This window comes from Aspergillus aculeatus (assembly GCF_001890905.1).
Source record: "Aspergillus aculeatus ATCC 16872 unplaced genomic scaffold ASPACscaffold_2, whole genome shotgun sequence".
Classification (NCBI taxonomy): Eukaryota; Fungi; Ascomycota; class Eurotiomycetes; order Eurotiales; family Aspergillaceae; genus Aspergillus; species Aspergillus aculeatus.
In genome coordinates this window covers 1,215,976-1,227,543 of record NW_017962977.1, presented here as the reverse complement: position 1 = coordinate 1,227,543, position 11,568 = coordinate 1,215,976, and the positions used below count along the sequence as shown (strand labels likewise).

Sequence of the window (11,568 nt, the reverse complement as noted above, 5' to 3'; positions counted from 1 at the left end):
GAAAGAAGAGAGAGAGGGGGGGGAAGAGAGAACCTGAAGGAGGACGGGATGCTCCATAAAAATTCTGCCATGCAAATTGGCACTGCAGCCACTGCTAGTTTACGGAGCACTAGCGCAGCAAGCCAGCAGCCCATGTGATAGAAACCCACTAGACTCGACCGACATCATCTGCTGGTGACTAAAAATACTGTCATTGCATTCTTTTGAGGCTTGGAGGGTGTGGAAGCTATGGTTTCAAAGTTCTGTTCTTTTTTTCTCTCTTGCCGGTAGTAACTTATGCCGTCACATTGACTGGTCTTTTCTGGGCATTGAGCTGGGCAGAGGACGGTTCACCCTCTCCCTCTCCTTCCAGCCGATTCCGACCTCTTGGAGATGACTTCGATTCAGGGCTGGTTTGTCTCTACCAGTCACATCTGCCATCAAACACGGCTGAGCCTGGAAATCCTTCCGCTCCTTTCCCGTCCCCTTCGTTTGTCCCGCATCATGCTACCATGCTACCAAAGTCCCCGTAACCTCGTATCATTCTTAAAGTTCTCAATTATCAGCATACTCCACTTTTAGGTGGCGTAGGGGACGGAGAGGGAGGGGATGCGGAAGGCAGACAGATACCTTATCCTGCGCTTGGATCTTTTGTGGAATGTCAGAAAAAGACCCCCCCAGTACCCAATGTCCAGTCCTGCTACTACAACTAAGTCTTTTGGTTAATTGACCGTCGGGGTTGAGTGCCTGGGGGTCAGTCAGCATGGAAGTCGAATGAATCTGGGCAATTGTCAATCGGATCGTCTTGCGACCGATTGGTCGGATTGAAGCGGATTGAGCTGCAATATATTGTTTCTATGCAGGGGTGTGAGTAAGCCATTTTGACCGTGTACTCCGTAGAGCATACCACAGTACTAGCATCATTAGAATTTCACATTGAACATTTGAACATATTAGGCGATCCATGAGGCTGGAATAAAGGACCTCCTGCCAGATGTGGCCTGACACCGGCCCTCGGTATACATGTCTTGCCCGTCCTTCGTCGACGGTACCTCGAAGAGGTCAATCGTCCGGAGTGCTCCCATACTTCTAACTAGATCAGCATCATCAACTCCCCTATTACCTCCATGAAAACAAAGACATGATACTTGTCAAGAATCGAACAGATGACAGACTGCCACTCGGAGCGTCCGTCCACCCTAATCAGCTTACTGCCGTAAAGGCCTACCGTACTAAGGCGCCACAATGCCAGCAATAACCTTAAGAAGCATGTCGGAGAATTCATCACCATGCCCACTCCCCCTCCCCCCATATCCATTGGCACTTTGACACGCTATTGCCATGTGAATATCAAATCATGCGCAGTAGATTGATTAATCGACTAGTTGAGGTACGGTACGACCCGACAGCCTCCTTTGCTAGCAGCCTAACAATCAGTTAACTACGGAGGGGTTCGAGCTGCTAATCCAGATACTGATAGACTAGCTTTGCCTGGAAGAAGCAGCAAATCCAGCACTCAGCTAGCGTAAATCGCCAGTGGCCCAGTGGGACCTGCACTCACTCTCCACCACAGCCATGAAACGACGAAGCGTACCTATGCGAATTGCCTGAAGTGGATAAAGCTCAGCCGATCAAATAGATTGCACCCCCCAGAAAATAAACCCCGTGCGCAAGCGAACCCCTGGACCGACCTGACTTATGTGGAAGAGCAATGCATCATTGACGACGTTTCAAAACTCGAAAGCACCTCGACATCCGCCATTAGATATTATTGTTAAGGTCAGCCAAACAAAAACACTTATCCGCTAGTGCACAAACGCACATACACATACACATACCCACCACATGGTTTTGAGAAAAATTGCCACCCCATTCAGTTGTGATGGTTATACTACATTATTCTCTGTTTCCAGGCATACGCTAACAACAATATTATCCAACTACGGTACAAGAGCAGGAGCCCCCTTTGGCACTCTTCTCACTCTCCGCCTCCCCACGGAGCTCCGTACTTCTCTTATGGTGTTGGGTCCTCTCCGAGCCCCCCCCCCGCGGCGCGCGGATGTTTTCAAACGCGCTACCCGACGTCCCGCCAAGTTCCTGTGGCTTGCCCTTTCCTTTAGTGGGCTGATTTTTGACTTATGATTTCGTGGTTTTGGGAAAAGCTGTCATGGTTTCTCATTTTGGTACAGTTTTCCCGGGGGTAAACCGGGTTACTAATTTTAGGAATTTCCGGGGGTAGTCTTTTCCAGGATGGTCTTCATCATTTCGTTGCCCAGCTTGACGGCTTCGGGAAATCGTGGGGCGAAGTACTGCTGGATACGTTCGAAGCGATCGCGGTAGGACTGGAAATCACCGAAAGAGACACAGTCGGACCACGCCTGTCAGAAATGGTCACATGATGTCAGTGGGATATTCTGGAACGAACGCTCGACAGGGAGGCTCGACAAACGGCGCATATACGGCCAAGGGGAGAGAACGAAAGGAGAGACAGGGATTGGCAGATGCAAAACTTGCATAAGTCCCCCGGACAGATGCTGGCCCCGCAGAGATCCGGGTCGGTCGAGAGGGAGGGGGGAAGGGGGGAAGTGGAACAGGTCCAAAAGTCCAAGTACTTACCCGCGCTGCGAAAGTGAATTCCAAGTCGTCGGACCGGAACGTCTTGTCATCGATGGCGGTGTCGAGAGCCTCCTCGAGAAGCTCGGGGCTGCGAAACAGGTACTCTGTGACACCTAGCCAGAGACGGAAGAGCTATTTGGATTTTGAAGACACGAAAGTGTGAGTGAGACTGAAGGAGGGGAGGATGGCAATATACTAGACCGCCGCGTGCGCACGCGGGGAAGATACCCGGGGAGGATGGGGGTTCTTACGGGTGTTGAGCAGATCATATGGTCATAAGGCACGATTCCGAGTTTGGACCAGCAGTCGACGATGGCAAGCAAACTGAGGTGATTGTTGGGCGGCGTCTTCTCGCGCGGACCATTCGACAAGGAGAAGCGATCGAGCACCTCGTCCTTCAGCAGCAGCTCTTGACTCTCGGTTCCCGCTTTGAAAACGGCCTCGCCTGCTGCCTTGACGCGCTGTTTGAGCTCTTCGCGACGGCCCTCGATCATGAGCTTGTAGAGTTCGGTCACCGATTCGGCATACTGGCGGATCTGCTTCTTCGCCGCCGGGTTGAGAATGGCCAGGCCCGCGTACACGTGCCATTTGTTAGAGTAGATGCGCAGGGTGATGTTGATCTTGACGTTCTCGATGCCTCCAACCCAGCGGGAGAATTCCCAGGGGAACTGATTGTTTGCTTGCCAAGCCGTACCCATGCTCAAAAAGGCGGCGTGTGTAACCGCCTGCGTGTCGGCGGTGATCCGGTCATGCATCTCTCCCGTTAGATAGACGTATTCGGAGCCGAAGCATGATAGGACTTCTTCGACGAATCTGAGGCTCTCATCGGACGCACGGTGTTGAATCAGGACCTATAGGAAGCAAGGTATGTTACCAGGGGTTGTGCCAGCCACATTGCGATGATCCTTGTCACCATCTTTGAAAGGTATCAATCAATCGATCAAGCATACCAGTGGTTGGCCCTTGGGGTTGACCTTGGGCCCATGGAGCGAATGGCAGGATACAATTTCTACATCCGTGGGAAGATGCTTATCGAATGCAGCAAGCTCCGGGGCCTTGCAGGACGTTTGACCTCCAACAATTGCGCCGACCTTGGTGGCTTTCCAGGCGTCAGACAACGTTTGCCAGTAACAGTAGAAAAGGGAGCAATGCTGGGGCGCGGCGGTTTGGCTTCAAAGACATACATGGGCCATACTCAGCGACTACCTTGTCAATGACACCAGCCTCTACACTGTAAATGATGTAATCGCTAATCCTAGAAACCAGGTGTCCATTCGGGTATACGGTAACACCTTGCTTTCTCAAGATGAGTTTATGGACAGCGCTGGCTGCGAGTAATCAAAGACGTACTTGAGATTCAAATTCATTTTTCAAGTCCTCATACAAATCGAGTTTGTCACATGCATTAATCCTTTATTGGGAGAGATATCTAGTTAGTACAACTGAGGTTGTTTGCTATCGAATGATCAAAAAGTATACAAAATATTAATAACCTGGAAGCAAGGACAGTCAGCACGAGATCCAACAGCGAATGGCTATGGAAAGAAGCATGATTGTGTTGCGAATTTCAGACAAAGAAATAAAGGTAGCTGAGATGTTACATCATTGACGACCCAGTGCGTAGCAGATATATCAGAATGATATAAACGCCGGGCACCAAGCCATACTCGAGCCAAATGCACTCAAGTCATCATTCAAAGTGGGAGTGGGTTGAAAGGTATCTGAGAGATAAATGGAAGAGAGTGGCTCACCTAGTAAGAGAAAACGCTGAGGGTATCTTGTCGAGACGGCAACGGAAAGAAAAGAATCTTCGCGTAAATTACCTCCATCCTGCGGCACTGAGGCGCTGGGCATACATTTTGCCCATATCACCCATTCCGATAATGCCAATACTGGCAGTTTCCTTGGTGAAGCCCATGGTGGGCGGTGCCTGGAGCGAAGATGAGAGACGTCGAATAAGTGACAATCAGCTCAAGAGACTCCCAGCGCGAATGGCCACGGAGTCGCACCAGTTGCTTCGGCTTCAATGTTCACAAGAAAGGAGAAAGAGTAAGCCCGGTGAAACTCACAGGGAGAATTTTAAATAGTGCCGGCATCTTCAACTTTCGGGCCGACTACCACCCCGAGGCCCCGCCAATCAACGGCTGTCAAAAACGCCTAAATTGCTCGAGGCCTTAGGCAGACGCTCGCTTGGGCACTGCTTAGGATTGATCTGCAGCCAATCAGAGCCGGGGTGTGGATAGGGCACACACCGGCCGGGTTTTTTTCCTCTATCCCAACCTCACTTCGAGCGGGCGCGTTCGACTTCGACTTCCTTTTTTTCTTTCTTCTGTCCCATATTCCATCCCACAACCGACAAAAATGGCTCCCAAGAAGACCACCCCTGCCGCCAAGGAGAACGTCACTCTCGGCCCTCTGGCCGGTGATGGTACGAATCGATTCCCAGCAGTCAAGAAATTCATTTCGCGCAAAGTCAGATGCTAATGTGACTATTTGGGGGTCTTTAGGCAAGCTCGTCTTCGGCGTTGCCCGCATCTTCGCCTCTTTCAACGATACCTTCGTTCACGTCACCGATCTTTCGTGAGTCTCTCCGCCTTCGGCTCGCAAATCTCTGGAAATCATCTTTCGAACTCGGTGCGCTTGTGATTAGGCTGGCTACGAAGAGTCGGGGCAAGGCATACCGTGGCAGATTGATGGGGAACCAAAATTGAAGAACATCTACGGGAATAGCGCAAAACAAATGCTAACAACACATTCTACTACAGCGGCCGTGAAACCATCTGCCGTGTTACCGGTGGTATGAAGGTCAAGGCCGACCGTGACGAGTCCTCCCCCTACGCCGCCATGTTGGCCGCCCAGGACGTCGCCGCCCGCTGCAAGGAGCTCGGCATCAACGCCCTCCACATCAAGATCCGCGCCACCGGTGGTAACGGTACCAAGACCCCCGGTCCCGGTGCTCAGTCCGCCCTCCGCGCCCTTGCCCGTTCCGGTATGCGCATCGGCCGCATCGAGGACGTCACCCCCACCCCCTCCGACTCTACTCGTCGCAAGGGTGGTCGCCGTGGTCGTCGTCTGTAAGCATGTGCGAGTCTCGGTCTTCTCCAAACTGGTGCAGAGGTTTCTTTCGCACGCGTCTGGGGGACTTGTTGCTCGGTGCTGCTTGCCGGCTGTGGATGGAATAAACGCGAAGAACGGCTTTTTGCGCCTGGTCTTCAATTTATTACATACCCAAAAGTGTGTTTAGCGGTTCTGGAATTTCGCATTTTAGCTAGTCTGGTGTCATCTCGACGGCTGCTCTGGTCAATATAAGTGGAACCTTGGACTGCACACTTTCATCTCTTCGTCCCCGTAAGAATTAATGTAATCATGATTTTGGGCTGCAAAGAAGCCAGATACTTGCCATCTGCTTTCGATCCAATGATCTCAGGAAGTAGGTATTCTAGCAAAATACTTAAGGCTGGTCGGCCCACCCAGCCGCTAAGATAAGCCCAAACTTATCAATCAGTTAGCGTATCGCGAACCTTCCAACTTTGATCGGCGCATATTCCAACTTAAGTCTTGCCCTTCTCGAAATACAACTAACGGTCACACGCCAAATTCTATCTAAACAGACTTCAAGAACAGGAATTAGCAGAAAGCAACATACTGATTCAGCCTGCTAGTTTTTGCGCTAGCTCAAACTTGACGTCAATCCGCGGGGGCGCGACGACCCCTCCCCAAAACTTCACTTCTCTACAGCCTACGAGCTTTCACCCATTTCACCCCTCCCACTTAACACAACCAATAAAACCTCCTACAATCCTTTCCAACATTCTTGATGATCTCACTCGACTGAGCCGCTTATCAAAACCTCTGACCGCCAGAAAAAAGAAACCACTACCCAGAGCCAGAAAAAATGACCACCGCATCCCCCACCATCCTCCTCCCCCACCTCCCCCCCAAGACCCTCGTCGGCATCGACCTGATCACCTTCACCTCGACCGCCAACTTCCACGGTATCCGCGATTTACCTGCGGGGTGGCACTTCCTCTACACCGGCACGACCGAAAGTCTCTCCCTGCGGAGCGGAAGCTGGTTCTACGTTGGGGATTTGGGTAGCGCTGCCGCCGCTGCTACGAATCCCGGCGCACTCGTCTCCCTCCACCAACAGACTCAACGGCAGCAGCAAGAATATGGCCAAGACATCATAGTTTGGAAATGGGACACGGAGAGTGAAACGCTCGCGCCGTTGAGCGCCGCTAGCGATGCGGATCGGCAGGAGGCGATGCGGCAGAAGGCGAATCTGGGGGCGGTTTATCGGCGGGGCGGGTTGTTTCGGTATCGGAGTCGGGTGACGGAGGCGATGTTGGCGATGCAGTCACAAAAGCAGCAGCAGCAGCAGCGGGGAGTGCGGTTTGAAGATGAAGAGGTAGAAGGGGAGGAGGATGAGGAGGAGCAGGATGGGAGGAGGGATTGGCGAGGTTTGACGGATAGGATTACGGAGGGGTTGCTGGATCGGATTGTTGGGGTTCCTGTTGTGGATGTGGATGGGAGGGCTCGGTGGATGGTTACCTCGGCGAGTACCGCGCTGAGGGATAGTGATGCTATTCCTGGGTTGACCGTGGAGGAAGAGGAAGGGGGGGAGCAGAGGTTAGATGAGGGGGCGATTGAGAGGGTGACCGGGGAGAAGGAACGGGAGTTCTCGTTTGCCCCGGTGGATCTGAAGCGGACGTGGAGGGAGGGTGCGATTGGGAGGGAGAGGACCGAGGCCGCCCAGGATCGTTCGTGGGCTTTGGGAGACTTGATTGATAGGGTTTCATCGGGTTCAGGGGCCAAGGATGCTGAGAGGGAGAGGGTTGGGGAAGGCCAGTTGCTGGGCGAGCTGCAATTCTCTTTCTTGATGATCCTGACTTTGATGAATTATTCGTGTCTGCAGCAGTGGAAGCGTTTGCTGGAGCTGATTCTCACTTGTCGGAGTGCGATCCGTGAGCGGGGGGCGTTCATGAGTGATCTGCTGCGCTTGCTCTTGCTGCAGCTGCGCCGTTGTGACGATGTAGAGGGGGGTTTGTTTGACCTTGATGGAGAAGAAGGCGGTGCGTTCTTGCGGAAGCTACTGATGAAGTTCCGGAAGTCGCTATATGAGGTTCTCGAAGAGACAGACTCCCAGGTGAAGACGGAGTTCGAGAAGCTTGAGGCTTTCGTCAAAGAGGAATACGACTGGGAGCTCAATCGCGACGTGATCCTTCGACGAGGTATGGTTCAGCTGGAGGATGGTGAGCAGGTCGAGCTGGAGGTGGCGGGTGACAATGAAGAAGAGGAGCTTGGAGAATATGCGCCTATGGTTGTGGACCTTGGAGAGGGCACTGGAATGGACGATAGCGATTCTAGTGAGAACCTGAATTAGCAGCTGGACCTGTTGGGTGGATTTTGGCCAATGTTCCATGTAGATACAGTGGATAGCATGTATACATCAACCACGGTATATGTATGTGATAATGAATAGATGACACGAGATTATGAAACAGGTAGTTGAATCGAACGGTACTGAATTACGCCAATACTAAAACAGGTCAATGGCCCTCACATAAACATAAAAAACGAAGCAGTCAGAGTCATAAAACATTGGAATTCGTCTCTAGAATCTAGCTCTATATCAGAAGCAGAACACAGCACTACTATGTACAGTCCACCACCCTCAAGGCACGCAGCCCAACCCCGCCTCCACACAGACCCCCACGTGGCAATCCTTCTCTGCATGACCAACATTCCAGGACCTTGCCATAACCAAATTTCTCTGCCTAGTTCTCAATCTCATCTTCAATGACAAAGCCCCACTTGTGGTTTTCCTGGCCATCCTTGCCATACATGATGGCCTCCAGCCACGACTTGATCTGAGCGGCGTAGCCTGCACGCTCAGCGCCGGCAGTCAGCAGGTCGATGTCGACGTTGCCGTTGCGAATGAGCTTGACAGGGGTGATGAAGAACTAGTCGCAATGTTAGTAACTTTCTCTTTCGCGTAATCCACAAACCAAATCACTACCAGGAAAGAGACTTACCGCAGTACCAGAGACGAAAGACTCGACAATGCGCCCCTCCTTCCAGGCTTCCTCGATATCGGCAATCGTGAACTCCCTCTCCACGACCTCGACGGGAGCAAGGTTGCCGCAGGGCTGAGCGAAGTGTGTCCGAGCCAGCTCCAGAACACTACGACGGGTGACACCAGGCAGGATCAACTGGCTGTCCAGAGGCGCAGTGATCAACTCCAATTTGCCCGTCTCCTTGTTGTTCCACACGACGAAGAAGTTACTGGCACCGGCCTCGGTGACCTTGCGGTCCTCTCCGAACAGCCAGAGCACCTGGTCGAATCCGAGCGCCTGCGCCCGGCCGTGCGCGGCCAGGGATGGTCCATAATTGGCGCCCAGCTTAGCATATCCGAAGCCACCGGGCCAGGCACGGATCGTGTCGGGCTGGGAGGCAAGGAGCTTCAGACCGTGGGGGGCACCCTCCTCTTGCTTCTTCTTCGACGGGTCGGGCCAGGGGACCGCGATGATGAACAGGAGCGCTTCCTTGGGGGTTTGTACACCCAGCTGGGTGCCGTTTCCGATCACCGTGGGACGGAGGTAGAGGAAGCGACCGGGTTGATCCTTGGGGAGCCAGCCTGCAGCAAGAGAGAACGACCTCTGTGTCAGCTGGGGTGTCATGCATGAAATGATCGTCGGTCAGGGGATACGGGAGGGGAGACATACGTGGTCCATCGATCTGCATCAATTTCGCGATCAGGTGCTTCAACTCCTCGAATCTAAAACCAGGGAGGGAGGCCCTCTTGGAGCTCCCGTCCAAGCGCTCTCCATTGAGATCGGGTCGGAACAAGCGCAACTTGCCATCCTGGCCGCGATATACTTTCATGCCCTCGAAGCATTCGGTGGCGTAGTGCAGGCAGGAAGCGGTGGGAGGGATGCTCAGGTTGGCAAAGGGCTTCACTTCAGGCGTATCCCAGCCATTGCTCGCCGTCCACCGGACAGTAATCATATGATCGGTGCAGTGGGAATGGCTCAATTCCTCCGGCGATCCAGGGAGGGGCACATCGCGGAGATTGGTCGAACGAGTCACCTTGATGTACGAGGCATCAAGCTCGGCGAGAGTAGGCGCAGCAGAACCCATGATCACTTAAAGTTTTCGGTCGGAAAGGGTAATATGCGGAGATATCTGGACAACGCTCTGGGGGAGGAGGGGTTTATGCCCAATTGATACTTGAGAGACTATCCCGCAGAAAGTTGGTGAGTCACCAAAGAGATAACTTTCAAAGTGTGCCAACGGGAACGGAGTTCGGAACGCGACTCGAACGGGCTACAGCTTGGGCCAAGATCCAAAGATCGGTCGCTGAGTGGGAGACAACAGGGCGAACGGAGGAAAGTTGAAGAGAACAGGAGGGGAACCAGATACACGACTCTCTACAACATGTTGAATGCGTCTACTTTATGAACTTTCCATGCCAGACCCGGAGGCAAAGAAAACTTTTCGGGGAGCCGAATCTTCCTATGGTCTGGGACGTCTTTTCGCCTTCGATATCCGAATTCGCAACAGCAGTTGGATCCATCTATGGGTTGAGGGACGGTTCAATCGGCACCCTGAGCATCAGGATTCGTGCCCGCGATAGGTTATCATCGGTTAACGTCTCCGCAGATGGTGCTATTGTTCTCTGAAACGGCTTTCTGTACCTTCCAAGTGATTCTGAAGATGGGCCCTTGAGGATCTATTGTCCCGCTTCAATTGTGCCCGCTCCGCCATCGGTGCCCCTCGACAACCACCCAGACCGAGGATAACCGCAGGCGGTGTGAGCAGCAGGACAGAGTAGTCAGAACTTATCTAAGCAGGTCTGCGAAGGATGGCCGTAAGTTCACCGCCGAGAGTCTGGGTGAGATAGTTCTGGCAGAAAGAGGCGGTGTACATGAGACTCGAACAGTGTGCGGAGTAGGTGCCTCCAGTATTCTGTACTGCACCCTCTCTCAGAAAAGCTTAGACTTTTGCAAGGTACCAGGTCACAAGGCATACCAGCAAATCGTGGGGGAAAAGGCCATATTTTGAATGCTTAGTACTCCGTACTGTGTAGAAGCAAAATTCAAGAGTTTAAATGTGTGACAAACCCTTGCTTGTGTTCCCAGGGAAGCAGACCGACATTCCAACTTGGAACATACACTACCTGTCTCCTTCGATCGATCACGATCAAGCCTTATCATTGGAGAAGGAAAGAAAGTCCGGAGAAAGAGAAAAACAAGAAAACAAACAAGCGAGAAGATACTGCAATTTCCCAGGTACCCATCATAAAGCAAACAATGGGACAACATCGTTTACTAGGTAGTATCTAGTAGAGTGTCTGATTCATGGTCAATAAAATGTGGAGTCTAAACCGAGTCAGAACAAGTGCTAGCCGATCCTCGCATCGCCGTCACATAGCTATGTGAAGTACCCCGTACAGTACAACTTTAACTGTTTATATAGACTATACACAGTAGACTCTTAGAATACAATATCCACCAGGGAGTGATCTTATCATTTTCAGATGACCACTCCTATCAGCAGGAGAAAAAAAAAACCCCCCTCAGTAAGCATGCATCACTGTCCTCAGATCGATCGATTAGTGACCGCTACCAAGTTAACCAAGTCAAATGTTTGGTTCCATGCGGTGATTCTAGATGGGAGTGTGATGCAATATGCATATCGAGCTATCTACCCCAAGCGCTTGTCGGCTATGCTTCCTGTACAGCCGTAATCCATAATTGATGCCCTTTCATGCAGTAGCTTGGCTCTTAGGCAGGATAACCTCGCTGATCGTCCTGGTCCTTACTCGCACGAGGGCCTTAGGCGGCGTGGGGGATGTCGCTTCATGATTCACTAGCTGATTTTCCAAGACAGCCGACATGATACAGATGAGTGGGGGGGGGGGGGGGGAGGGGGGTAATAAGTTTAGTTTTAGTAGAACGTAACGACGTACCT

General features: G+C 52.2%; 4 protein-coding genes across 4 annotated transcripts; 2 read left to right on the top strand and 2 right to left on the bottom strand.

The window, feature by feature from the left end:
• Positions 1-1,888: 1,888 nt before the first annotated feature.
• Positions 1,889-4,945, bottom strand: ASPACDRAFT_75231 (prephenate dehydrogenase (NADP(+))). The gene is made up of 7 exons (XM_020204396.1): positions 4,419-4,945; positions 3,946-4,006; positions 3,780-3,891; positions 3,546-3,694; positions 2,847-3,446; positions 2,596-2,727; positions 1,889-2,357 (listed from the first exon to the last, which is right to left on the bottom strand). Exons 1-7 carry the CDS (start codon positions 4,511-4,513, stop codon positions 2,199-2,201), a joined length of 1,308 nt encoding a protein of 435 aa, XP_020060046.1. The 5' UTR covers positions 4,514-4,945; the 3' UTR covers positions 1,889-2,198.
• Positions 4,946-4,947: 2 nt separating this feature from the next.
• On the top strand, positions 4,948-5,923 carry ASPACDRAFT_75230 (40S ribosomal protein uS11). The gene is made up of 3 exons (XM_020204395.1): positions 4,948-5,023; positions 5,103-5,175; positions 5,361-5,923. The coding sequence occupies exons 1-3, from the start codon at positions 4,957-4,959 to the stop codon at positions 5,671-5,673; spliced, it is 453 nt and encodes a 150-aa protein (XP_020060045.1). The 5' UTR covers positions 4,948-4,956; the 3' UTR covers positions 5,674-5,923.
• A 567-nt stretch (positions 5,924-6,490) lies between these two features.
• On the top strand, positions 6,491-7,978 carry ASPACDRAFT_57085 (AAR2 splicing factor family protein; the record flags this gene model as incomplete). Its single annotated transcript, XM_020203208.1, has 1 exon — positions 6,491-7,978. The coding sequence occupies one exon, from the start codon at positions 6,491-6,493 to the stop codon at positions 7,976-7,978; it is 1,488 nt and encodes a 495-aa protein (XP_020060044.1).
• A 394-nt stretch (positions 7,979-8,372) lies between these two features.
• Positions 8,373-9,735, bottom strand: ASPACDRAFT_21999 (branched-chain amino acid aminotransferase, cytosolic; the record flags this gene model as incomplete). Its single annotated transcript, XM_020199079.1, has 3 exons — positions 8,373-8,558; positions 8,631-9,232; positions 9,321-9,735. 3 exons carry the CDS (start codon positions 9,733-9,735, stop codon positions 8,373-8,375), a joined length of 1,203 nt encoding a protein of 400 aa, XP_020060043.1.
• Positions 9,736-11,568: the final 1,833 nt, after the last annotated feature.

Bases quoted from the DNA above. Each gene is read 5' to 3' on its own strand.
- ASPACDRAFT_75230 (XM_020204395.1), top strand. From the start codon at position 4,957: ATGGCTCCCAAGAAGACCACCCCTGCCGCCAAGGAGAACGTCACTCTC. The intron at 5,024-5,102 runs GTACGAATCGAT...GGGGGTCTTTAG, and splicing joins CGGCCCTCTGGCCGGTGATG to GCAAGCTCGTCTTCGGCGTT. The intron at 5,176-5,360 runs GTGAGTCTCTCC...ATTCTACTACAG, and splicing joins GTTCACGTCACCGATCTTTC to CGGCCGTGAAACCATCTGCC.
- ASPACDRAFT_75231 (XM_020204396.1), bottom strand. From the start codon at position 4,513: ATGGGCTTCACCAAGGAAACTGCCAGTATTGGCATTATCGGAATGGGT. The intron at 3,447-3,545 runs GTATGCTTGATC...TGCTTCCTATAG, and splicing joins ACCCCAAGGGCCAACCACTG to GTCCTGATTCAACACCGTGC. The intron at 2,728-2,846 runs GTAAGAACCCCC...AAATCCAAATAG, and splicing joins ATATGATCTGCTCAACACCC to CTCTTCCGTCTCTGGCTAGG.